The 27,146-nt window shown below is 41.5% G+C and overlaps 1 protein-coding gene across 1 annotated transcript in view; it reads right to left on the reverse strand.

The window, feature by feature from the left end:
- GLG1 (golgi glycoprotein 1) overlaps positions 1-26,823 on the reverse strand; it is a 119,948-nt gene extending 93,125 nt beyond the window's left edge. Inside the window, exon 1 of the mRNA XM_068991775.1 lies at positions 26,380-26,823. Within this exon, the coding sequence (XP_068847876.1) occupies positions 26,380-26,823 (444 nt within the window). The remainder of the gene's footprint in view (positions 1-26,379) is intronic.
- Positions 26,824-27,146: the final 323 nt, after the last annotated feature.

The following is a 27,146-nucleotide window of genomic DNA, read 5'->3' on the forward strand; positions in this document are numbered from 1 at the left end:
AAAAAAAAAAAAAACTACAAAGTATAAACTAAAAACAGAGACTGGCTACCCTGGCAATGGGAAGGAAAGGGTGAGAGGATGGGAATGGGGTGAAAGGTGTGGCAGGGAAGCAATTCCAGAGCCATGTTTTTACTGACTCAAAATTTTAAAAATAAGAGTGAGGGGAGGCAAAAATGCAATCCAAAGAAAGGCAAATGACCCTAACTGGATTTCAAACGAACTAGCATAACCACACGGGAGAGAAGGGAAACGGAGGAGGGAAGATTCACTTGAGTTGCTTGTGAACACTGTTTTCTGACTTCGCTTCAGTCCAATGACAAAAAGAGCTACAAACAAATAGTGAACCCTGGTTAGTGGGTTTGCTTTCTCATAATGACCTAGTTTTAGCGTTCTGAAACTATTTCAGTGTCTTATATGATTCAGCAATCAAATAACTTGTAGAAAGTAAGAACCAAGTTTTTCACTGTCACAGAAGGGAATTATAAATATGAAAAGGGAAACAGCTAAAATGAACCCAGTGGTACAGAAGGCATCAATAGGAATCTAAATCTACTTTGAATGTGTTGACTTGTAAATGTACACATAGAATCTGAAGAGACGTCTGTGTATACACACACGTGTGCACATATATACACATCTGTGTATATGTGTGTGCATACGTCTATCTGCATTCAGTTCAGTTCAGTTCAGTCGCTCAGTCGTGTCCGACTCTTTGTGACCCCATGAATCGCAGCACACCAGGCCTCCCTGTCCATCACCAACTCCCGGAGTTCACTCAGACTCATGTCCATCGAGTCCGTGATGCCATCCAGCCATCTCATCCTCGGTCGTCCCCTCCTCCTCCTGCCCCCAATCCCTCCCAGCGTCAGAGTCTTTTCCAATGAGTCAACTCTTCACATGAGGTGGCCAAAGTACTGGAGCTTCAGCTTTAGCATCATTCCTTCCAAAGAAATCCCAGGGCTGCTCTCCTTCAGGATGGGCTGGCTGGATCTCTTGCATGCATATAAATACACACACACATCTGGCTCCGTCTGCTGAAGCAGTGACACCTGAGGAGCAATGAGCACGCCCAGCATCCAGACCTTGGCTTCTAAAGACCATTCTCCACAAAAAGGAAACAGAGTTCCTTACAGAAGTGGTTGATTCCAGGTCTGGGACTGAAAAAGTACAAGAGGAGCCTAGAAAACTTCTGGTTTCTGGTCCGACAGGGAGAGAGCTTGGAAATCATCATTCCCATACTCACAATGAGAAAAAAGCTGAACGAACTGAAAATCAACAAACTCTTCTGAAATCCATCAGACCTGAAGTCACAGGGCAAACCCCTGTCCCAAAACTGGAGGTGGTGAAAACAGGAAATCAAAGTTTACTGGAAGCTAAAGCCCAGGAGTAGAAGCCCAGAAACGGTTCCTGACGATCGCACTGGTGTGCACAGAAATAAGCCTTAGCATATTTGGTCAAATGATTTTCAACAAGGGTACCAAGATCATTCAATGGGGAAAGGACAGTCTTTTCAACACATGATGTTGGAAAAATTTAACATTCTCAGCCAAAAGACTAAAGTTGGATCCCTTACCCTACAGCATGTACAAAATTAACTCAAAATGGAGCAGAGACCTAAATTTAAGAGCTAAAACTATAAAACCCTTAAGAGAAAGCTTAGGGGAAATACTTTGCGATGTGGAATTTGGCAATGATTTCTTGGATATGACAGCAAAAGCACAAATAAAAGAAAAAAATAGATAAACAGGACTTCATTGAAATAAAAACTTCTGTGCATCAAAGGACATAACTGACGGAGTGAAAAGGCAACCTACGTGATAGGAGAAAATGTCTGCAAATCATTTACCTGATATGAGTTTAATATCAAGAATTCATAAAGAACTCCTACAATTCAACAACAAAATGCAACCTGACTAAAAAAAAGGCTGAAGGACTCGAGTAGACGTTTCTCCAAAGGCAGCACACAGACGGCCAGTAAGATGCTCAACATCAGTAAAAATCAGGGAAATGTGCATCAAAAGCACAATATCGCTTCACATCCATTAGGATATTATTTTTAGGATTTCCCTGGTGGTCCAGTGGTTAAGACTCCATGCTTACAACGCAGAGAATGTGTGTTCAATCCCTGGTCAGGGAACTAAGACCCCCACATGCTGCACGGTATGGCAAAATATATATATATGTATATATATATATAATTTTAAAAATTAAAAAATAGGAAAGTCTCTGGTGATCCAGTGGTTAGGACTGACACTTTCACTGTGCGGCCCGGGTACAAGCCTGGTGGAGGAACCAGGATCCCACAAGCTTTGCAATGTGGCCAAAATAATAATGTAATAAACAAGTAAACAAACAAGTGCTGGAGAAGATGTGAACAAACTAGGACTTTGTCCACTGCTGACGGGACTGTGAATTGGAGGCAGCCACTGCAGAAAACAGTATGGTCATTCCTCAAAAGCTAAAGACAGAATTATCATGCGATCCAGCAATTCTAAGCCAAAATAACTGAAAACAGAGTCTCAGATACTTGTAAACCTATGTTCATAGCAGCATTATTCACAAGAGCCAAAAGGTGAAAGCAACTCAAGTTGATTGATGCCTGAATGGATAAATAAAACATTGTCTGGACACACAATCAAATATTATTCAGCTTTAAAAAGGGCAATTCCGACACATGCCACAACATGAATGAAACTTGAAAACACTAAGCGAAATAGGCCAGACACAAAAGGACAAATACTGTGTGATTCCACTTCTCTGAGGTACAAGAGGAGTCAGATTCAGACACAGAGACAGACGGGGGTTGCAGGGGCTGGGGAGAGAAGTGGATGGTTAGTGTTTAACGGCTGCAGTGTCACTTGGATGATGAAAAGTTCTGGAGACGGACGCTGGTGATGGTTTCACAGTGTGAAGATACTTAATTCATTTTGAACTGCAGATCTAAAAGATGTTTTAAATGGTAAATCCTATGTTATATATATTTGACTACAATAAAAACTGGGAAAAAGTGGATGGCACAGTTTGGGGTTGTTTTTGAACTTGTACCTTGCTGGTACAACAAGAAAAACAAGCAGTTTGTTAGATGCCAAGGTTGAAAACAAATAATACAAGCCCGGATACTCCCTGTGTGCATTAGTGCAGAGAGGCTGAAAATAAGTGAGCTTCTACTTGCTCACAGCCAACGGAACGCTCCTTTCTTCTCTCACCCGGGCCTTCCTGCGCCCCGGAAGAGGCACCTAGGAGTGGGACAACAGCCGTGCTGCTGTGAGCGGGCACGCTCGAATGGAGACGGAGGGGCCAGGTGCCAGCACACAGTCAGGGGGCGCCCCGACAGAGCTCTGGCGCTGCACGCTGGACTGAGACACTTCTAGCTCAGCAGAGAAGGCTCACTCTGCGGTCCTGACATTTTGTATTCTTGAAGCTATAATTCTTCTTTACAGAGGCTACTTATGGTGTTTTTCCCAACTGTCCTGGATCTATTCCAGAACAGCATATATACCACTGCTTGTCTCCTCTCCTATAGGCAGCCCAGGCTTACTAAACATTATTTGTGGGGCACAAAGCCCCCGGTCTTTGGCTCCACCTCAAAACTACTTTGCAATACTAAACAACATGATGACTATTCTGTAAGTGACTACATAATTACTTTGGACAGTAGGGATAATATCTCTATCTACTTTCACTGAAATTTAACTTAAGAAGGAAACAGTTCTGCAGAAGGAAAAAAGAAGAAAAGCAAAACAACCTTTACTCTGCAGGGCATAAGTTAACCCTAAAATAGGAACCTTCCTGGTAACTGGTAAGGTCTGTGAAATTCAGAGTTATAGCCTTTAAGTTCCCAGAAAAATTACAAATCATGTTTTCTGACACCAAATCGATTCGACTCTCCTCCTCCTTTCTTTCTTCATGAGCATTTACAGTTACCTTCTTCCTTGCCAGCATCTACCTCTTTCACCTTCTCCTGGTTCCTTTCTCTTTGCCTTTAAACTCAAAAGACTTTCCTTAAACTTGAAAAATCTTTATTTAACTGAGATGCCCTCTCTTCTCGATACTCTCACCTCCTGTCACTATCAAACTTCTGAAATAGACTAATAGAGTTTCGGATAGTCCAAATCCGGGTTCTACAGAATCTATCTCTGCTTTACAAAAAACCCAATGCTCTTTCCTCAGTCGTTAAATCTTAACTGTGTTCTTCTATTTACCCTAGTGACTACCACCACTCCTTTCAAATGTCCCTCTCCTCAGTTCCCACAACTAAAATTTTCCTCCTTGGCTTCCACAGTTAAAAACTCTTCTAAATCTTCTTTTAACTCTCAACCATCCTCCCGTTCCCTCTAATTCTCTCAACAAGCCTCTTCCCAACCCTCAATTGTGAGCATTCCCCAGGGCTCAGTCCTTGGAATCACACTCTATTTACACATTCTTTAAGAGGGCTCAACCACTTTCATACCTCCAACTATAGCTTTTTAAACTGAACAACTAAAATTTAGGTTCAGCTCAAGATCTATTTCCAAATTTACACCCTCTTACTGGAAATTGCTTGAAATGCCTGGCTGTCATTTCAAATTCAACACCAGCTAAGAATTACGTACTTTTGGAGGGAGCCGAACAGTTATGACTAACCTCTCTTCACTTGGTTAAATTCTACTATTTCTGCAGCTCAGTCATCATTTTCTCAGGACAATATTTCCAGATTCTCTGATTAGCAAAACGTACATGTAGATCTCTTTCAAAGTTTTTATCTTACCTGCAATTTTCCATTTATTTTGTGATTCTTTAATGGCTATCTCCTCCACTAGACGGTAAGCCCCATGAGAACAAGGACCATGCCTTTCGGGAATGGGAGGTGAGCTACAGAATAATAATCCCCATGTTCCCAGCACCGACCATTACATTTCAGACATGAAGTCAATAACAGTGATCCAAAGTCTGGCAAATGAACGAACAAAAGCAGTCTCAACTTCTCGTAAGTAACGAGTCTCCCTTCAATCCCACTGCCATCTCCACTGCTACCAGTCCACCGTGGTTCACAGTTTAACGCCAAACACAATTTAGTCAATGAGCTCTCTCAGATCCTCCTTACTTTAATCCACATTCACAAAAATAATTTCCTTAACTATTTTATTCTCTACCCAAGACTTCCTACCTTCCTCAAAAACAAATCTAAGCTAATGCAGACATTCCACTAAAGAGCTCAAAATGTCAAGAACAAATAACGTCAATTGCTCGGGGCAACCTTCTCACTGGCCTTGGCTCTGAAAAACACTCACTAATTCTTCATTCTAAATTCCTTGCAGACCTCCACCAGTAATATTACCTTGAAAATGTTACTATTAATTGCACCACAAATGCCAAACATTAACCAAGTTTTGTTGGCAATACATTTACAAACTCTTAGGATGTTTCCTACAAGGTATGATTAATACTATTATTTGTAACATTCTTACTAATTAGAATTTCAGGCAGTTGCATTTTATAAATTTGTCCTTAAATTCTAATGCTTGCTCACAGATTCAGCAGTTTTAAATAAAATTACAGCAAATAAATTTAGCCACCCAAAATAACAAATAAACTCTGGTTAAACATTAGGAAAAAAATGTGTTAAAATCATATACCCCATTAAGAAACTTCAAATTTCTTTTTCAGGGGATAGTTTCTGTACAAAATAAAATTTACAAAACATGTACCTAAAAATAGGAAAAAAAATTCAACCATAGTATGCTGTGATATGATACTCAAATCTTTATGAAATAGTATATTATGTAATATAAGAAAGTGCCTTAGTCTCTCTTCTTATTTAGGTCCAATTATTTAAACTGGGTTTTCTAATGTAAGTACAAGACAGATTATTCACATCATTTATAGCAAGAGCCACACAGAACAAAATATTAACAAACTTTCAAGATTCTTTATTTTCAAAACTTGTAACACTTCTAAGTGATTTAACCTGATGCCTGCGGAGTTTTATGAATGTTTCAATACAAAGAACTTCCTGAACTGAAAAACGGCGTTATTAGAATACCCTTGCATCAGAAAAAGCATAGAATGAACAAGCCGGGCACACAGGGAAGGTACAGAGAGAGCGGAGCAAGTATCAAGTCATTACGATGCTGCCCCTGGTGAAGGAGAGCTACCCAATCTGAAGACAGAGATGCAGGAAGAACTCCCACTGGTTACATTCAATCTGAATTTTTCTTTCAGTGATGACCCATGATTGGAAAAAAGACACAGACCAACTTTGGAAGATACCCTTCCTCATGCTTTTGAGGTATTAGATCCAGCTAAACATGGGTTTCTTTCTAAGGAAGAACTGATCAAGCAAAGGACTAAAGAAGGTGAGCTTTTTTCTCAGGAGGATACAGAAGAAATGCAGTCTGCTACAACTGCCCAGAATCAAATTCAATCATTACAAGGACTATCTAACGACAGTGATGAGATGAAAATGCTGGAGAAGACTCTTGCGAGGCCCTGGACTGCAAGGAGAGCAAACCAGCCAATCCTAAAGGAAATCAGTTCTGAATATTGGAGAAGACTCTTGCGAGGCCCTGGACTGCAAGGAGAGCAAACCAGCCAATCTTAAAGGAAATCAGTTCTGAATATTCACTGGAAGGACTGATGCTGAAGCTCCAATACTTGGGCCACTTGATGAGAAGAACTGACTCACTGGAAAAGACCCTGATGCTGGGAAAGACTGAAGGCAGGGGGAGAAGGGGACGACAGAGGATGAGATGGCTGGATGGCATCACCGACTCGATGGACGTGAGTTTGGGTGAACTCTGGGAGTTGGTGATGGACAGGGAGGCCTGGTGTGCTGCAGACCACGGGGTCGCAAAGAGTTGGACATGAATGTGTGACTGAACTGAAACACTCTAAAGACTTCATTTCTAATTGAAAGGATAATTTTAAGAACTGCTTGTCCCTGTTATTAATAATTTCACATTTTATCTTATACTTCATACATATGCCAATTAATGCCTTCTAACAACAATTTCAGGATATTTGGTTTTTAAAGGTGATCATAACAATTGAAAACATAAATTCAGTATACCTGGCCTTATGGAATGACAAATTGCTAATTATTTTAAAAACTATTTATTTATTTTTGGCTGCCCTGGGTCTCTCTTGAGGGTGCAGGCTTCTCTAGTTGTGACAGTCTGGGCTTAGTCGCGGCACTCGGACTTAGTTGCTCAAGACATGTGGGATCCTAGTTCCCTGCCCAGGAATCAAATCAGCATCCCCTGCACTGAAAGGCAGCTTCTTAACCTCTGGACCACCAAGGAAGTCGCACAAATTGCTAATTATTTTTAAACTTTTCTTAAAAGATTAAAAAGGAAAAGAAAGGACTTCTCCAGTGGTCCACTGGCTAATAACTTTGCGTTCCCAATGCAGGGGCCCTGGTTTGATCCCTGGTCAGGGAATTAGATCCCACGCCTCAACCAGGAGTTTGCACGCTGCAACTAAAGTTCCTTTGTGCCACAACTAAGACCCTACACAGTCAAATAAGTCATTAATAAATCAATATTTTAAAAAGAAAACATATATGTATACCTATGGCTAATTAATGTTGATGTATGACAGAAAATAACAAAATTCTGTAAAGCAATTATCCTTCGATTAAAAAAGAAATAAATTTTTTTTAAAAAAAGGAAGGGAAAGAAAAAGCACACAGGTGGAGAAACAGGCAGACAGGTACCTCACTGCTAGAAAACCACAAATAAATGGGACCCAAGTCTTGGAAGAAAGGGAAGGCTATCAAATTGTCTTGCTAAATACAGTGCTTATGGAGAATTAAGCAGACCTCAGCTCATGATTGGAGAAGGCGATGGCACCCCACTCCAGCACTCTTGCCTGGAAAATCCCATGGATGGAGGACCCTAGTAGGCTACAGTCCATGGGGTCGCGAAGAGTCGGACACAACTGAGCGACTTCACTTTCACTTTTCACTTTCCTGCACTGGAGAAGGAAATGGCAACCCACTCCAGTATGCTTGCCCGGATAATCCCAGGGATGGGAGCCTGGTGGGCTGCCATCTATGGGGCTGCACAGAGTCGGACACGACTGATGTGACTTAGCAGCAGCAGCAGTAGCTCATAATTAAATGCAATTAAAAAAAAATCTTCGCAGTAACACTCCTTCAACTTTATAAAATAGTCCTGTCCTCACACCACATCTAAACTCAAAAAAAGACAATAAGACTTTTACCACAACTTTCAAAACTGAAGTACAGATGATTACAATGTTTCAGGTGTACAGCAAATTGATTCAGTTTTATATATATATGTATATATATATTTTTTCAGATTCTTTTCCATTATAGGTTATTACAGGTACTGAATAGAGTTCCCTGTGCTTTACAGTAGTTTCTTGCTGTTTATTTTACATACAGTAGTATCAGTTAATATCAAACTTGTAATTTATCCCTCTCCCACCTTACCACAAATCTTCAAAAAGGATTTCACCTTGGTTTTTCAAAAGGAATTTAAGCAAGGACTCCAACTGTTCTGTGTTTTACCTCCAGTATTATATCCAGAGACATTAGGCAATTTGCTCAAAACTAAATGAGGGAGAAAGGGTGTGAAATGACACAGTGGTATAAACAAAGAACCTGTTTAAAAATGGTACTGAGTAATTACCCAAGATAAAGGTTTACAGTAAATACAGAGGTCAAGGCCCTCAAGCGAGGTTAAATGGTGAAGGTGCCTAACAGCAGAAGGTTTCCATTATGAAGTTTATTATTAACATAAAAAGCAGCCTATAAAGCCTAATCCAAAGTATCAAATCTAATCCAACTTTACATACAAATATCAAATTACCTATTCATATGTTAATGGAATGCTTTCAAATTATCTAAAAACAATGTTTAAATATTGTTCATAAACTGTTCTAAACCTTGAATTGAAGAGCCACGACTCTTCCCTGTGACACTAACCTGACATCAGGTAGTCTGCCGACTGCCACAGGACACCCAGACCAGAAGCGTTCCTCAGAGCGCTCGCAGACCCATACCACCTCCAGCCTCAGTCTCACAACTGCTCAATCGCTAGTTAAGGAAACTGAAGCCCTGCATCAGCCTGAACAAGCACCGACTCTCCAAACTAGGTTGCATGACACACAGAAGAGTCCATTTCAAAGGAGTAAGTTTAAGTGCTTGCTCAGCAATTTTTCAATTTGCTGGTAGGGAAGACACCAGCCATCTTCCGAGTCTAGGAAACAAAGGCAATGCACAGCAAGAATAAACCCATGTCTAGACTTCAGCATGCCTATAGAATTGATTTATCATCACAAAAGAATCATCACCAAATCGCCCAACAGAGAAACAAAATAATGGCATTTTTTGAAAAGTAAACTAAACATAGACATATCAAAAGGTTACCAACTTCCTATACAGGCTATTATTATTATTACTAAGTTACTGAACAACTATTCTGGATGACGGAGAATACTAGTTTATTTTTTTTTTTAGAATACTAGTTTAGAGTGTCAGGCGAGTGTAGGCTCCTCGGTTCTATCTCGTCACAACAAAGATTTGGAGCGACGGACATTAAAGCCCTTGGCGTGTCACAGCTCTCGGGCCTTGGACAAACTGTGTTATAGCTCTTAGACAAATCAGTGTTACAGCTCCATCTTATTTAGAAGATAGCAGAAGAATCCATCCTCGAAGCAGGAGAGCATGCCAACCCAAAGACCAGAGGAGAGTGGAGGAGCGCGCCAGCGTGCCTGGCGCGGGGGAGAGAGAGAGCCCTTTGGCTCCTCTTTTTATATGTTTTCCCCTCCCCCTGGGCCTTCCCTATGCAAACTGGGCTAGGCAGGAGGGCCGTTCGTTCTACCTGAAGTCCTCACTCGGCCCTCAGGCCTTCCCTTGAGCTCCCTTTGTTCTACTTTCGTGGGCTTTCCCTGTCTTTCAGCCACCACCGTTTTGGGCTCCTGTTTCCTAGTCTACCTACCTACCAAGAGGGACCAACAATCTGCACTGCTGCTACACGCTACTTGCTTGTTCTAGTTAACCTAAGGAGTGACTTCACTGTTGTCCCAAAATAATGTATAAACCACCATTACAAGGCACTGCTAAACTCTCAGGAAAATAGCAAAAGTTCCAGCACTTGTCAAGCTCAATTTTCCAGGCGAGGTATTCTTTGAATCCTAGAATTCCTTTTCGGTAACATAAATGGATACAATAATGGAAAGGCCAAATCTAGATAAAGATGACTGTGAAAATAACATCTTCAGAAACTGAGGGGAAAAAAGCAAAGTCTAAGGATTTTGGCTCCTCACAGCAGAATGAGCAGACCTCCTTCAGAAAGACACTGGTTTTCCCAAACTCTTTGAGGAGGGGGAAAAAAAAGACTAATACAAAATAAATGCAGTTGCTTTTAACTAAGATACAAGTTTTCATTTTTTGACTTTTCTTTCTGGCAGTAGGAGAGTGTTTTGTTTTTATTAAGCACAAGAAAAGCTATGAATTAAAACTGACATGGAATACAATTTTTTCATACAGCTTACAGAAAATGTTTAAAACATTTATGTGATAAAGCAAATATAGCAAAAAAGGTAATGGTAAAATTTTAGTGGTTGGGTAGATAAGTGATCAATGTATGAGTTTTTTATTTTTATTTTTTTTTAATTTTTTTTTTTTTTTGGTATGAGTTTTTTAAAAAGCTTTCTGTAAGTTTGAACCATTCCATAATAAAGTGGGGGCTAAAACTAAATCACCTCTTACAGTAACAGTGGTGATTAAGTAAAATTATGTACACAAGCATACAGCAGTTGCCCAATAAATATTAGTCTATTTCCTCTTCCCTTTTGAACAAAGTCAGTTATCCAAAGAGCGAGCTGCCTGAAAAGTCATGAACTTCAGGCTCTAGAAATACATGCATGTTCGGAACTTGAAAAGTCTTTGACAGTAAACGGAAGTTCTTTTAAAGGCACAGATGAACTCAAGAGAAAGAGGAATCCCCTAGGTGCCAGGAAAAGGAGAGAGGGAGGATTAAAAACCACAGCACCAGAAATAAAGGCAGGAAGAGGGGAGACTGTTCCATTAACTTAGGGCTTGGGGCTTAACACCAGGAACAGGACACAAGGTCCTGACTGTTACCAAGTACAAAACTGAAACTGGAAGCGAGATCACTACACAAGGCTGAAACTGCTTCCAAGGTTTAAATCAAAGAGCTTGTAACACTAGAAACCGATCACAAGGAAGTATTTCCATACATTTAGAGCATAGCAAAGAAAAATCTGACTGTTCATCAACAACTTTCGCCTTTCCTAGAGAAAATGGGAAGGAACAGGACTGCTTTGGTATGACAAATCAAAGGCTGGCACATGAGCCTGACCTGACTTGCCCAGACAAGTGGCAGGCTCGCCTGCTGTCTGGGGACGGTCACAGGAGTGCCTCGCCCGGTCCACTGTGTCCAGGTGCTGCATGTGAGCCCTTCTCACCAGACTGACTGAGGCCAGGGCTTTTATGAACTTGTAGTTGAAAGGGTGAATTCTATGGTGTGTGAATTACAAGAAAGGAAGGGTAATAAGGAGTTAAAAAGAAAAAAAAGCAGCGGGCCAGGGCAGCTAACTCTCTTGTGTGCCTGGAGGCAGAAGGCTCCACAGCCCAGGAAATGCAGCCACAGATGGGGAGGAACCAGGGTCTCCAGATCACCAGCCGCCAGCAAGTCTTCACAACCTCTCTTGTGTTAAGCCACTGCATTTTGGGGTTTGGCATAATGGCAGTTAGTTTTGCCCTAAACAATGTATTAAGGAAATCTTTTATCTTCTAAGTTGGTAAAAGGTTTGGCTCAACCCAGTTACAAACAAACTGACCTTGACACAAAATGAAATTATACCTGTGGAACTCTCATTTAAGGTAGTTTCGTCAACATGAGTAATGGAAAAATATTTCTTTATCTTAATTAAAAATTAAAAAAAGTTAAATAGGTAACATATACATAATAGCTCAAATATTTTTTAAAAAATCAAAAATATAGGGAATTCCCTGGTGGTCCAATAATTAGGACTTGGCACTTCCACTGCCATGAGCCTGGGTTCAATCCCTGGTGGGGGAACTAAGATCCTGAAAATCACATCACATAGCCAAAAATAAATCAAAAATATAAAAGAATAAATAAAAATAAAAGAATATAATGGAAAGTTTCCCACCTATTTTTATCCTCCATTAGTCCTAATTTCTTCTGTATCCTTCCGGAGCATTCTAATGCAAATACAAGCAAATATTGATAAATACTTGTATTCTTATTTTTCCTATTTGATTACAAAAACAGTAGTATAATATACCAAGCAATAACTTTACTTTCCTAATTTAGTAACAGATCTTGGAGATTTTTCCATACGTGACGTAAGGAGCTTCTTTTCCACAGCAATACAACAGTTCATTGTAATGATGCACAGTAACTTATATTTATTGAAGGGTGTTAGGTTGCTTCCAACTGAGGTTGCTTCCAATTATTTGCTATTACGAAAAAAAAAAAGCTTCAATTTAATACCTCTTACACATTGACCATACTGTTATGCATTAATTTTCAGAAGTAGAACTGTCAAAAGATACATTTGCAATTTAATAAATAATTCTCAATCTCCTTTTCTAACAAATTCTCCTAATCTCCTTTTGATATGTCCTAAGTTAAAACTCAAGGGATGGTGATTTCTACTCCAGCTCATGAAGGATTAATTACCACAGAAAACGCCATCGCAGTAATTAACAACTAGGCACAATATGCGAAATAAATTTCAGTCATCGGCCAACAGGCAGCATAAGCCTAAAACGCCTGAGAGACGGGAAACACCGTGAGCCTGCCGGTTTCCCAGCTTACTGCCAGGAAGGGGTTTCCAGGCGGCAGCACAGGGAGGGGGAACCCAAGCAGACTCCGGGTAGTTGATGAGCAGAGAGGTCAAAGTGCAGGGGCTCCAAGGTGGCCAAAATTTGCAAAACAGAGTGGATAATGGACAGGAGAGCTGTACAAAGAGCCAAGGAGAAAGTCAACGGGATCTCCTGAGTCAAGTTGTATCCTATGCGCCTTCAGTGGGAAATGAGACACTGAGAAGCCAAGCTCACCCAGGGCAGGGAGCGCATTCCCACCAGCCGGAGAAGGGAAACCTCACAAAAGCTGGGAAACTGAGGAGAGTTGCAGCTCACTAGCAGATCAAATTAGGCCTAGCCTAAAGGCTGCTCTGGACTTGCCCTAACAAAGTTTAAAAGTCTCAAAAGGATCAAACTGATCTGCATGTAACCTGTGTGCCAGACAAAGGCCAACACTCTTTAGGAATTCAACACAATGCAGCAGAGATGTAAAACACACAATGACCAACACCCAGCCAAAAAGAAAAAACACCGTGCAGGCAGGAAGTAGAAATGTGGACGCCAGAAGAAAAACTCATCAGTAGAAAAAGACCAAGAAATGACCGATGACGGGATGAGCAAGTAACGCCTTAAAACAGCTGTTGCAAAAAGCATTCAAGGTCTTACAGGAAAATAGGAACACAAGGAAGACAGAAACGGTCTCTGTCAGATCCATGTCAAACTTCTACAGATGAAACCAGAGCATCTAAAATAAAAGATACACTGGACAGCAGCCATTAATAGCAGACCGACAACCACAGAAGAAAAGATCTGTCAACCTGAAAGATACAGCAACAGTAATAACGCAAAATGAAAGGCGCGGGGAAACCCAGCCACATCGCTGGTGGGGAGAGGAGAGTGAAGAACAGAGCCTCATGACAGAGACGACAGCAAGCAATTTAATCCCTTTAACCTATGTAAGATCAGTGCCCAGGAGAGGAGAAACAGAAAAACGACTTGAGGGATAGGAGCACACAGTATGTTTTCAACCATTCCTTGGCATATTTACATTAAAATGGGCTATAAAAATACTTTTAAAAATATGAAAACATATCATTTATGTTAATGTGAAAATTATCAGAACAATGTGGTAATACACAACAACCAAAAAAAAAGATTTTAAGTTTTTAAAGACTTGGATTTTAAAATTTAAAACTTCAAAAGAGTTCGGAAGTCTAAGCTCCATATCTTAATACTTTACCTGACTTGGGCAAATCACAACCCATCTGATTCTTGCGGTGTTTTGGTCTGTAAAATAAGGCCGACATCTGTCCTATCCACTGCATACCGTTATCAAGAGCTCCAAATGAGATTACAAGCATTCCATAAACTAAATATTAGTCCACAACTTAACTCAGAGTAATTCAGTTTTTTAAAAGCACGTGTATTTGGTGAGTCCTCTGACATTTATACCTAGTTCCACATCTCCCCTATTGTGAGAGAAGATAAGCTTTTCAGAATACATTATTTTTTAAGAAACAAAACTCTCAAGTCACCTTTTCTAAATGCCAAAAAATCATGCTATTTATTAATTTACCCATATAGTGAGTGCTCAGTAAATACTTCACAAATAAATGAGTAAGGTATAAAACAATCTACACTGGTTCCCTTCTTTCAACCTTAGGGGCAGATAAACCCAAAGAGAAGCTGGGGAAAACAATCTCAGGAAGACTCCCCAGGTGAAAGTCCTACACCAAAATGACTAAACTTCTCCGATCCCCTTGCTTTTAACTCTTGATATTAAGATGATGGACCTCCCTGATGGCTCCCCAGTAAACAATCTGCCCGCAATGCAGGAGACCTGGTTTGATCCCTGGGTTGGAAAGATCCCCTGGAGAAGGGAATGGCTACCCACTCCAGTGTTCTTGCCTGGAGAATCCCACAGACTGAGGAGCCTGGCAGGCTCCAGTCCATAGGGTTGCAAAGAGCCAGACACCACTGACTAACACAATACTTTAAGATGATACAAAAGGAAACAATGAATATTGCCACAGAAGCAGATGCTATTGACTCAAAATCTGAACAAGGACGAACAACTGACTGAACCATATGAACCTGCTTTTTATAAATCAAATATGATTGGTTCAGTTCAGTCAGTCAGTGATGTCCAACTCTGTGACCCCATGGACTGCAGCACAGCAGGCCTCCCTGTCCATCACTAACTCCCAGAGCTCGCTCAAACTCATGTCCATCCAGTCAGTGATGCCATCCAACCAGCTCATCCTCTGTCGTCCCCTTCTCCTGCCTTCAATCTTTCCCAGCATCACGGTTTTTACCAATGAGTCAGTTCTCATGATCTTTTCCAATGAGTCCGTTCTTTGCATCAGGTGGCCAAAGTATTGGAGCTTCAGCATCAGTCCTTCCAATGAATATTCAGGACTGATTTCCTTTAGGACAGATGGGTTTGATCTCAAACATCAGTAATTCTTATGGTCCAATCTGCTAGTAAAAACAAGCCAGAAAACAGTGCTTAGAGGAGAGCTGGTAGTGGGGAGGGGCAGTGGGCTGTGCCAAGGGAAAGATAACGAGCAACAGTCTGGGGCTGAAACTACTCAAATCACTGAATATAAAATCTCTGTCAACAAACAGTATTTACATGAAAAGCCTGTAAACTCAACAGCTGTAACTTGGCACTCTCTGGAAGCCATGAACTACTTGGCGGGGGAGGGGAAGCAAACAGTAGGCTGTCACGTAGGGAGCTAGTGGGAAGCAGAGCTGGAGAACGGAGAAGCAACCTGAGACCAAACTTATTTCCTAAAGAGAATGGAACCATATCCGTCTCCTGACTTCTGCTTTCACTGCTAATTTCTCCTGCATCAGATAATATTTTCAAGTTGAAAACCAATAGACAACCTTATAAATTCTTGAAACGTCTCATAATGATTTAAAAAAAGAAAACCAGCAATTCTACACACTAAAAGTTTTTATCTATACACATCAGTCACATCTTAATCTAGCAAATACGTTTTAAAAAGAGATTGTGGAATTCTAGCTATTTTGAAACTATTCACAACTAACTCTACTACCTAATAACATCAGAAAGAAGGCTTACATACTGAAAATACCTTGTGCTGTTTTTAATGTATGAGTAACTTATGTATTTATACTTTAATATAGATTCTTTCAAAGGCCAGCCAATGTTCCCACCTTAGCAATTTATAAGTCCTTACATTTTACTTTCCCTCTGAAAAGTTACCAACTTTCAGGAAAATTTACGTGATTTTTATATTTATCTGGTTTTACAAAGGGCAAAAAGATAAGGATCAATGCCTTCTGTTTCTCAGCTGATAAAACAGCTATTTAGTCATTCCAACCTGCAGAGCGAGGATGTTTCAAGCAGTACTGTCTAAGGAATAGAATGTTTTTTTCCCCTCTCACATCAGAGAACAGAGATTTCCTTTGTCTTGATGGGCAGTATATCCCAAATTTAGGCATCATTTAGGCCTAGAAAATGAAAGAACACTTGGTAGAACTGAATTCCTTCACCCAAGGAATTCACTCCTTTGCCTCCACAACCTCAAATTGTATCCATTTTAAATACCTGGTAAAGACTCAGTACATTTTTGACCTTACTGCTCTTCAGGTAAGTTCAACTACAGCCTTTGTGAAGAAGTCTTGGATGGATTATATAAAAGGTACGGCTCATTACAGTTCACATTTCTCTTAAGACAGTGAACGTACAGCCATATCTTGAAGGGTGTCATCTGCAACAACAAAGGACCAATGATGAGCAAGTACAATTTGATGAATATTTCAAAAATTTTTTTTCATTATCATAACCCTGTGGAAGTAGGTTTTATACCTCAACTTTACAGGTAAGAAAGGTGAAGGTTGAAGAGAAATCTGTCCAAGGTCACAGCAGGTGGCAGGTGAGTGAGGACTTGAATCCGGACTGTACTTTCAGAATCCACTCTTTTCCCGCTCACTCCACAGCTTCTCCTATGAAAAGCGCCACATGATAAAAGCGCCTTGACAGATTATTTCATGTGCAGCAGGTATGCTCAGCAGATGGCCATTAATTAACAAATGGTGGACTCTATGCCTGATTAAAACTCTCCATTACATCCCCTTTTCCTTCTCAAAGTTTTTATTGACTTTGTGTTGTTTATCACATTACAGAGCTGATTTGGCTGGCATGGGAACTGTGGAAGTTCTGTAAGTGACTTTCTAAGTTAAATTACAAATGAAACCTTTCTAGACATCAGAGCATTTTCTTTAAACATGAATTTTAAATTCTTTTTTCTTTGTTTTAATTCTGCATTTGAACTGATTTATAACATACATACATTCCCTTGGTTAATTTCTCTCACATATTTCACTTCACTGTTTATCTTATGATTTAAAGTATGCATCACATATGTTTTCTATTTGTTTTTAAAGGAACACAAAAATGTTTTAAAGAATTTGTTCTATTTCACAAGGATATAGATCCAGTACCCATTTTCACTATGACGCTCCCTACACAGAGTTATAATGTTATTCAATCCTTCAACAGGAGAAATTATAGGTTACTGTAAGCACCATGCAACTGATCTAATTTTCTAACTTCAGTAAAATTATTAAAGCTGAGTGAAAATAAATGTCTGGTTCTCTTAATACACTGTTTTTAGATTCCAGTCCACACTTCTAGTTCTCCACACTCTATTTTAATGCAGATACAAGGGTAAGTACTGGCACAGTTCTGAGGACCATCACTTGAGATTCTTTTTAAGTTTTAAATATATCTAACTCAACCAAATAAAGATGAGTCACTTACTGACTCCCAGTTTTATGAGTTTAGCTCCTCTCACTCTGAAGGAGCTGTTGTACCCCTGACAACTCATAAATTCAGCATGAGGAAGATGACATCCATCCATTAAGCGGATCAGCAGGCACTTTAAGGTGGCTAAATTAAGAATTTCATGATATGAACAAGCAATTTAAGAATGAGACGCACTGACGGGCTTTATCTGGATTCTCCCAACCATTTTCTCCACCATATGCTCACAGAATTTAATTTATTCTTCTCTTATGGTACTTACTACTTTATCACCTGCATTATGGTCTTAATAAAGACATCTTTTACTTCTTCCAGGCTGGTGTTGCCCAACAAGAATATAATGGAAACCACATATTTATGTCTTCTAGTAGTCACATTGAAAATTAAAAAGTGAAACTGGCTTTAATAACGTTTTTAACTCAATATACCCAGCATACTCTCATGTGAACAGTAATCAGTGTAAAAAGAGATGAGACTCCCCGGTGGTCCAGCGGTGAGGACTCCGCGTTTTCACTGCTGAGGGCGGGGGTTTGATCCCGGGTGTGGAAACTATGATCCCCCAGGGTGTGCAGCATGTGCCCCCACAAAAACTGAAATAGTTTATTTTCCTATGTGTGCAAAGTCTTCAAAATCAAGTGTGTATTTGACACTTACAGCACAGCCCAACTCAGACTGCTCCTATTTCCACGGCTCGGCAGCTGCATTTAGCTGGTGACTACCACAATGGCCTACCACAGGGATGGTGGAGGGGCATGAGCCATTTTACAGCTGGACAAGACTTGCTTTCAAGTCTTAATTTCACTAGTTACCGGCCCAGAGGCAGCTCCCTCATTTAAAAAAATAGTAATCATTGAAATAATACTAATGATATATTTTTCATAAGATTAAATGAGATACATAACACCTAGGAAACATCCTGTCCCTTAGAACAAGGCAAACAAAAATCCCTTGATAAATGCTACTATTATCATATATTTGTAGCCTTTAACACTAAGCACAGTGAGTTGCACATAGTATGTACTCAATAAATGTCTGCTGAAGGAAGAGAAATTACTTTGCACGACATTAAACAAGTCATCTTAACGGCTTCTCTTTAAAATACATTTCTCATATAAGCAAGAGAAGTTTTCTGGGCAGATTGTTGCTGATGAAATTTGTTTTGAACACATTAGAAGAAACGTACAAAGAGAATGAACCATCTCATCTCTTGGACTGTTATTTTCTTCTAAAGAACAATGAATTATTAAGCACCTATTTACGGGAAAGCATTCTTATCAAGAGACTTCTTAAAAACTTCATTGCGTAAGTGACAGTGCTATTTTACAAGTAACTCAATTATCTGCAGGAATATTTTATCTCAGGTTGGGATAAAAACACACCCCGTTTCTGGGCTTTACTTGAAGAACAGTGGTGCAAGCAAGACCCTTTATAATCTGGACTCAAAAAATTCTCAAACTCTCTACTTGAGTCAGTACAGTCCCTTTAATTTCTCAAAGCACCTTTCCTTTTCACCTGTGCTTATGACTCCCTTGCACATGTCTCATATTCCTACAGCTGACAGAATCACAGAGTACCAACGCTGAAAGGATCTTAAGTGATAACCCAGTCTTCCAAAGCATATGTGGTAAACAAGATGATTTCAAGTGGTATGTGTTATTATTGCCTACTTCAATGGTCACATATGTTGTTTAATGTTGTTAAAAAAGAAAAATATAACTAGCACATCAAATTCAAGGACTCATGTAGGGAGTTCCCTGGTGAACTAGTGACTAGAACTTGCCGCTTTCACTATCATGGCCCAAGTTCCCACTGGTTGGGGAACTGAGATCCTGCAAGCCATGTGGTGGGACAAAAAATAAAAAAAAATTGGAAGAAAAAAACGGAAATCACGTATATGTTCACTTACAACAGGGTTAAACTGTCCCTCAGTTCAGTTCAGTTGCCCAGTCGTGTCCAACTCTTTGCGACCCCATGGGACTGCAGCATGCCAGAACTCCCTGTTCATCACCAACTCACTCCCAAGTTTGTTCAAACTCATGTACATCAAGTCAGTGATGCCATCCAACCATCTCATCCTCTGTTGTCCCCTTCTCCTCTTGCTCTGTCCATCACTACTTAACTGTCCCTCAGTTCAGTTCAGTCGCTCAGTCGTGTCCGACTCTTTGCGACCCCATGAATCACAGCACGCCAGGCCTCCCTGTCTATCACCAACTCCCGGAGTTCACTCAAACTCACGTCCAACGAGTTGGTGATGCCCTCCAGCCATCTCATCCTCTGTCGTCCCATTCTCCTCCTCCCCCCAATCCCTCCCAGCATCAGAGTCTTTTCCAATGAGTCAACTCTTCGCATGAGGTGGCCAAAGTACTGAAGTTTCAGCTTCAGCATCAGTCCTTCCAATGAACATCCAGGACTGATCTCTTTTAGGATGGACTGGTTGGATCTCCTTGCAGTCCAAGGGACTCTCAAGAGTCTTCTCCAACATCACAGTTCAAAAGCATCAATTCTTTGGCGCTCAGCCTTCTTCACAGTCCAACTCTCACATCCATACATGATTACTGGGAAAACCATAGCCTTGACTAGATGGACCTTTGTTGGCAAAGTAATGTCTCTGCTTTTGAATATGCTGTCTAGGTTGGTCATAACTTTCCTTCCAAGGAGTAAGCGTCTTTTAATTTCATGGCTGCAATCACTATCTGCAGTGATTTTGGAGCCCCCCAAAATAAACTCTGACACTGTGTCCACTGTTTCCCCATCTATTTCCCATGAAGTGATGGGACCAGATGCCATGATCTTCATTTTCTGAATGTTGAGCTTTAAGCCAACTTTTTTACTCTCCTCTTTCACTTTCATCAAGAGGCTTTTTAGTTCCTCTTCACTTTCTGCCATAAACGTGGTGTCATCTGCATATCTGAGGTTATTGATATTTCTCCTGGCAATCTTGATTCCAGCTTGTGCTTCATCCAGCCCAGCATTTCTCATGATGTACTCTGCATAGAGTTAAATAAGCAGGGTAACAATATACAGCCTTGACGCACTCCTTTTCCTATTTGGAACCAGTCTGTTGTTCCTACTTAAGGGTAAAAAAAAAAAGTGGTGATATGATTTTTAAGCCCAGAGTAGCAGAGCTGGGCTCCATCCAAGTCTAAATCCTAGTTCTGTGCTCTTTTCATTGCTCTAAAGGATTCACTGCCCATGTAACATGCAGTGATGAACACTCTCTTATACAACTGGTTCCTGATCACAACCCCATTTATCAAACCAACTGTAAGCAATGCTGGTATCTTAAAACACTAGTTCTCTTCCACTATGGTAAGTGCACAACCGATCAATCACACCTTGATTATGAGGTTAGACTGCTTCCAACCACTGAGAGTCAGCACAGGAGGCAATTTCATGTTGACTCAAACAAAATAATCATAATATATCCTAAAGTCAAACAACGTTTGGATTAATTGCTGTTTGCATTATTCATTTCACCATTTTCACCCATGAATGAACATGATGGCACACACATAAATTCTACAAACTATAAATGCAGACAGAATATGCAGGAAACAACTTACATAGATCAAATAAAAGGGATCTCGAAAACTAAATTGTACACACGAGGAAACTGAACCTTAGTGGTAAAATGACTGGTTCTCCCTGGTAGCTCAGTGGTAAAGAACTCGCCTGCCAATGGAGGGGACGCAGGAGACATGGGTTCAATCACTGGGTCAGCAAGATCCCCTGGAGAAGAGAAAGGCAACCCACCCCAGTATTCCTGCCCAGGCAATCACACAGACAAAGGAGCCTGGGAGGCTACAGTCTATAGGGGTTGCAGAGTCGGACACGACTGCTGAGCACACACACACTTCCAAACCCAGTCCAAGCTTGGAAAACCCTAGTGCGGTCCTCTTACCTTCTCTTTTCTTATCCGATGGCTGGATGCAGTAATCATCCAGAACCTAAAGGAGGGACCCGGGATGAGAGAGGAGGGGCCTGGTACATGAGTCACTACAGAAAGAGCATAAAGTGGTGCTGCATGAATGGAACGGAGAAGCAGTTCTACAATTAGTTAACAGCAGTGCCAGCTCTAGTCCTAATTTACACTTCGTGGTGTTCCACTGATTCAATACAAATAGTAGGGGGATACATCTAAATTCTTCCATTATACAAGTTGTGCTGAAGGTAACACGGAATCTGAAAATCTTTTCATGAAGCGGAAACTCTACTTGTAATGGACTCAGATTAGTAAGTAGCTTTGTCTAATGATGTCGGTCTGTCCACCTGAGAAATCTATACAATACTGCAATGCTAAGATGCTGCTGCTACCCAACTGCTCTTGGTAGTGAGGAAAACAGAATTCTAATTCCAGGCTACTCTTCTCACTTTGTGTCCATTTATGAACCCCCGGCATTCTCAATAGCCACATGCCAATTTTCCTAGCTGCAATCATCCATGGAGGATTAGAAAGCGTACAATCTTTGAAGTCAGAGAGAATTTTCTGAATACAAGCCTTACCCCTTAGGTCAGGATATAACACTGGACAACTTACTTCCTCTCTCTGAGTCTGCTTCTCAACTAAGATAATAAGATAACACTATTCTCCTCACAGGATAAATAATACAGACACTGTGGCCTACTATCTTAGGATACAGTTAAGAGAAAGACTACGAATAGAAAAAGAAAATGTTCACCTACGAGTCAAAGCAGGTTTACGGTTTGCAATGTCATTCCTCTTCAACGCATATTAGTGAAAGTGAAAGTGAAGCCACTCAGTTGTGTCCGACTCTTGGCGACCCCATAGACTGTAGCCTACCAGGATCCTCTGTCCATGGGATTTTCCAGGCAACAGTACTCAAGTGGATTGCCATTTCCTTCTCCAATATATATTACACTGCTGCTGCTGCTAAGTCGCTTCAGTCGTGTCCGACTCTGTGCGACCCCATGGATGGCAGCCCACCAGGCTCCCCCGTCCCTGGGATTCTCCAGGCAAGAACACTGGAGTGGGTTGCCATTTCCTTCTCCAATGCAGGAAAGTGAAAGTGAAGTCACTCAGTCGAGTCCGACTCTTAGTGACCCCATGGACTGCAGCCCACCAGGCTCCCCTGTCCATGGGATTTTCCAGGCAAGAGTACTGGAGTGGGGTGCCATTGCCTTCTCCAAATATATATATTATAGTCCATCTTAAATAAATATTTACAAAGCATTCACTCTGTGCATAGAAAGTGGTCAAAATGTATAACTTGAAACTGATATATCAAAAGAAGGTACCAAGAAATTCAGAAGAAATACTCATAATGCTTTTATTTTGGCTCAGCTGTGCGGTACAGTTCTCAAGCCAGGAATCAAACCTGTGCCCCCTACATAAGAGCAGGCAGTCTTAGCCACTGGACAGCCAGGGAAGTCGCCATAATACTTCTAAATACTAAAAAATAACAAGCAGGTTCTGGTTTTATCTTGTTTTAAGTCCTTATCAGAGACTTACACTGAAGTATTTATAAATGAAATGACATAGTGTCTGGGACTTGCTTTAAAATACGCCATTCCCCCAAGCCCTGTGATTAAACGAAGTGGGGACAGTTTAAGCTGGGGGATACATACGGGGCAGGGAATCATCAAACTATTCTCACTACTTCTGTTCATGTATTAGAAAGCTTTTGTTCCTTTTTAAAAAAATCTAACAACAAAAACTAACAAAAACTATGCACATCACTAATAAACTTCTAAAGAATCAACATCTCCACGTGAAACTTCTGCCATTTCAGCCAAAAATATGTAAAGTATTTTAAAATTACTCTCAACATAAAGCATGTCTTTTTTATCAAACATTAAACTAGACAACAGTACCTTCTCTTCCTTTGGTATTGCTTTTCTAACTGCCAGAACAGCCCAGGGTGTATTTTTCCTTTTACTTATACTAGAAAGTATATGTATGTGAACTAGTTATATGTTTTTTTAACTAGAACTACTGTTAACTACATACAGAGATACACACATAACCAGGACTACTATTCCATCATTACTGCTAATATACCCACTATGTAACAGCAGGCCCAATGGGTATACTTGACCTTTTAAAAGGCATGACTCATCTGAGAGGGTTAAAAAAAAGAAAGAAAAATCCCCCACAACATGTATCTTCAAAATAGTAACCAAAAAATAGAAAAGCTGTGAACTAACCTTAGTCTATATGCTGTTTAACTTATAGTTTTCACATAAAATTTTAATTTGCTGGCATACCATACATTAGACAAACTGTAAGTATCCACTGAAATTATTTAAAGGTAACTATCAGTTCAGTTCAGTCGCTCAGTCATGTCCGACTCTGCAACCCCATGAATCGCAGCATGCCAGGCCTCCCTGTCCATCACCAACTCCCGGAGTTCACACAAACTCATGTGCATCGAGTCGGTGATGCCATCCATAAATACCTTCAAATAGATTCTGTAAGTGAATTAATACATAACTTTGAACACTAAAGGGAACCTTAAAATATCTGAACTTAAGACTTAACCTAACACCATATATCCATGCTACTTCAAAATAAAAATGTGGTTTACTACACTACCATTTAAATAGTTATATGCTTTGCATTTTCGAAATACTAACAGCAAGAACACAGAGAACAATCTTCCCCCAAATAAGTATCCAAAGGAATAAAGAAGCACAAATGTCTGCATTCCTATCAAACAGTCCTACGTACCAAAAGGCACCTAAGAAACACGTTCCATACTTCCATTTCAAATGTGCCTAGCTAGTTCACTTTCTTTTTATATGCTTTCAAATGCATAGATTTAACTAATTCTCTAAGTGGAGTAAAATTTCTTTTTGCTGTCTTTAAAGGAAAAAAAAAAAAAGTCGTTTAAAACTAGCTCCACCTCTTAAAGAATATATATAGTTGTTCATGGTACTAGTCTTTCAATTTTTATGTATATACAAGAGGAAAAAAAAAAAAACTGGAAATTTGGAATAAACCCCTGACCTCCAAAAGCCCCCTCTTTCAATTTACATGACATCTTTTCTTCCATAAAACAGACTCCATTAGTTTACTTCACCTTCAATCAGTCAACACTATTTACTGAGTCTAGCCACTGAATTAGGTACTCTGGAAAGCTACAAAGGAAGTACCAGACCTAGTAACTACCTTCAAAGAGTTTAAATAACATCCCCAGAAAGGAAGGAAAATGTAGTTACGGAAACAATATCCCTGCTGAGAGTCTCACACTCAAAGGTGGAGCTACAGGAACTGCACTTTCAGGCCAGGTTTTTTACAGTAAACAATGCAAGAAATACAGTATCTAGCTAGCTAAACCCACTCCAAAAGTGCTCAGATCTGGTATTTATGGATCATATATGCTGCTGCACACTTCTACAGGCATGACAAAGGAACACTGCTCCTGTGAGTGACAGAATCCACGTGTCCTTAATACATGTCAAGAAAGAGGCACTCCTAGAAAGGGCCACTTTCCCTAATAACATCCTGTTTCTGCCACAAACTACTCACCAAATGTTTGGTCTTCAACATCACGATCCTAGTTTGAGAGAACAGCATGTATTTTATATCCTCAAAGGCCAAACAGAAAATTTCAAGAAGCATGACACAGTTGAGAATCTTAGCTGTACTGACTAGAGGAGTAGGTGAAGAATCAAGAACAAGGGATTCTTTTTCTAATTTTCACATTGTCGATAAGCCATCTAAGGCTCCACATTTCTGGTGGCTCTAGAAATTTCCTTTCTCTCTGTCCCCTGAGCATGTATATCTTTTCCTCTTGTGAATTACTCTGTATGGACTACCAGAGCAAATATCAGGTGGGATAAGGGGGGAAAAACTGCCAAGACTAGCCTTTTTCTACAAACCAATGGTCTTCCTGTGACCATGAACATCTTAGGCAATTCTGATAACAATTTTCCAAATAAAACTGTATCAAGCAGTGGTTTCATTCTGTCAACCTTGGGGCCTTTGTTTAAACGTCGGAAAAAGTGTCCCTACCAGATTTGCTCCCAAACTTTGATAACTGTCAAAATTGCACTTAACATCTGCAGCATTAAATCTAGAAAAGAATTCTGTGTTACTAAACTGAATGGCATCAAAGAACATCAAAACAAGACGGCATTAAGAGGTACAGTCAGACAGGCAAAAAGATCAGAAAGCAAAGACCTCACAGCCCAGCTTCAAACGCTGCCTCAACTTTTCAAGCTTTGGGACCATTTGGGATTCATTACAAATTGACCAAAAGACGTGAAGGGAAAAAAAAAAGAGCATATATTAGTTTCAGCAGCTGGTAAATAACAGGAATTTTTGAATTACAGAAGAATAGGGTAGAGACAGTAAATCTGGCTGCAGACTACAGCACACATCAGAATAGAACTCGCGCTGTCTAAACATTATCTACTGCCAATAAACAGCAGGGCATTCTTTACCAGCTGAAGTACGCCAACCATCTTTCACGTTTTAAAGAGCTGCTACAAATTACCCAAATCGAAAAGGGGGGCAAAATCCTACACAGGTCTTCACCGAGGAGCCACCGCGCTTAGAGCATCACACAAAAGACCGGAGCAAACACAGACTCGCTCTGGGCCTCGGCCGACGGCAGCCGGGAGCCGGGGTGGGCGCCCCAGACCCCCGCCGGGAGCGAGTGAGGGCTGGGGGTGGGGTCCCCTCCCCGGAGCGCGCCGGGGAGCGGGCGGCCGCGCAGAGGAAGCGAGAGGCGCGGCCGCGGCGTCAGCGGCTGCCCAGGCCGCCCGGCGTCCGCGGCGGCCAGGCCTGCGCGCCCGGCGCCCGGCGCCTCACCTCTCGCACGTCCTGCAGGCACTCCAGCACCGCCAGGTTGTTGCTCCAGGTGTGCTTGGGACACACACGGCTCACGTCCTCCCGGCAGGATTCTTCCTCCGCCAGCTTCCAGCCCCCGCCAGCCCCGCCGGGCCCTGCTCCGCCCCGCCGGACCGGAGACCCGCCCGCGGGGAACGGCGGCTGCTGCTGCTGAGGCTGCTGCTGCTGAGGCTGCTGCTGCTGCGGCTGCTGCTGCAACTGAGATGACTGAGGCAGCAGGAGCTGACCCGGCAGCACGCCGCCTCCCGGCTGCGCTCCGAGGGGAAGAAGGTTGCTCCCTGGGCCCGGGCCCTGCCCGTGGCCGCCCGGGCCCTGGATTTTCTGCGCGCCGTCCGCCGCGAGCAGCAGCAGCGGCAGCGCCGCCGCCAAGCGGAACATCCTCAGTACACGTCCACACGCCGCCATCTTGAGTCCGCGGCGAGCTCGACGTGCCCGCCGGCGCCGCGTATTTAAATGAGGGGGCGGGGCGGGGCGGGGCCGGCTGGGTCCTTCCGAACCCCTCCCGCCGCGCGGACCCGCCGCTGGGCGCCGAGCGCGCAAGCCGCCGGGTTCTGAGGGCCGGCGCCCCGGACCTCGGCCGGCGAGAGGGCGACGCTGGGCGTCCCTGGCGCTCCTTCAGATCCCTGGGGAGGACCGCTTTGCCTAATGTCTTTGGTTGTCCGTCACCAAAAGAAAAAAAAAAGGATTGGGATTGCCACAACCAAGATGGCCGGTAGAGTGTGTCACCC

The sequence above is a fragment of the Capricornis sumatraensis genome, chromosome 20 (genome assembly GCF_032405125.1).
Source record: "Capricornis sumatraensis isolate serow.1 chromosome 20, serow.2, whole genome shotgun sequence".
In the NCBI taxonomy this organism is placed as follows: domain Eukaryota; kingdom Metazoa; phylum Chordata; class Mammalia; order Artiodactyla; family Bovidae; genus Capricornis; species Capricornis sumatraensis.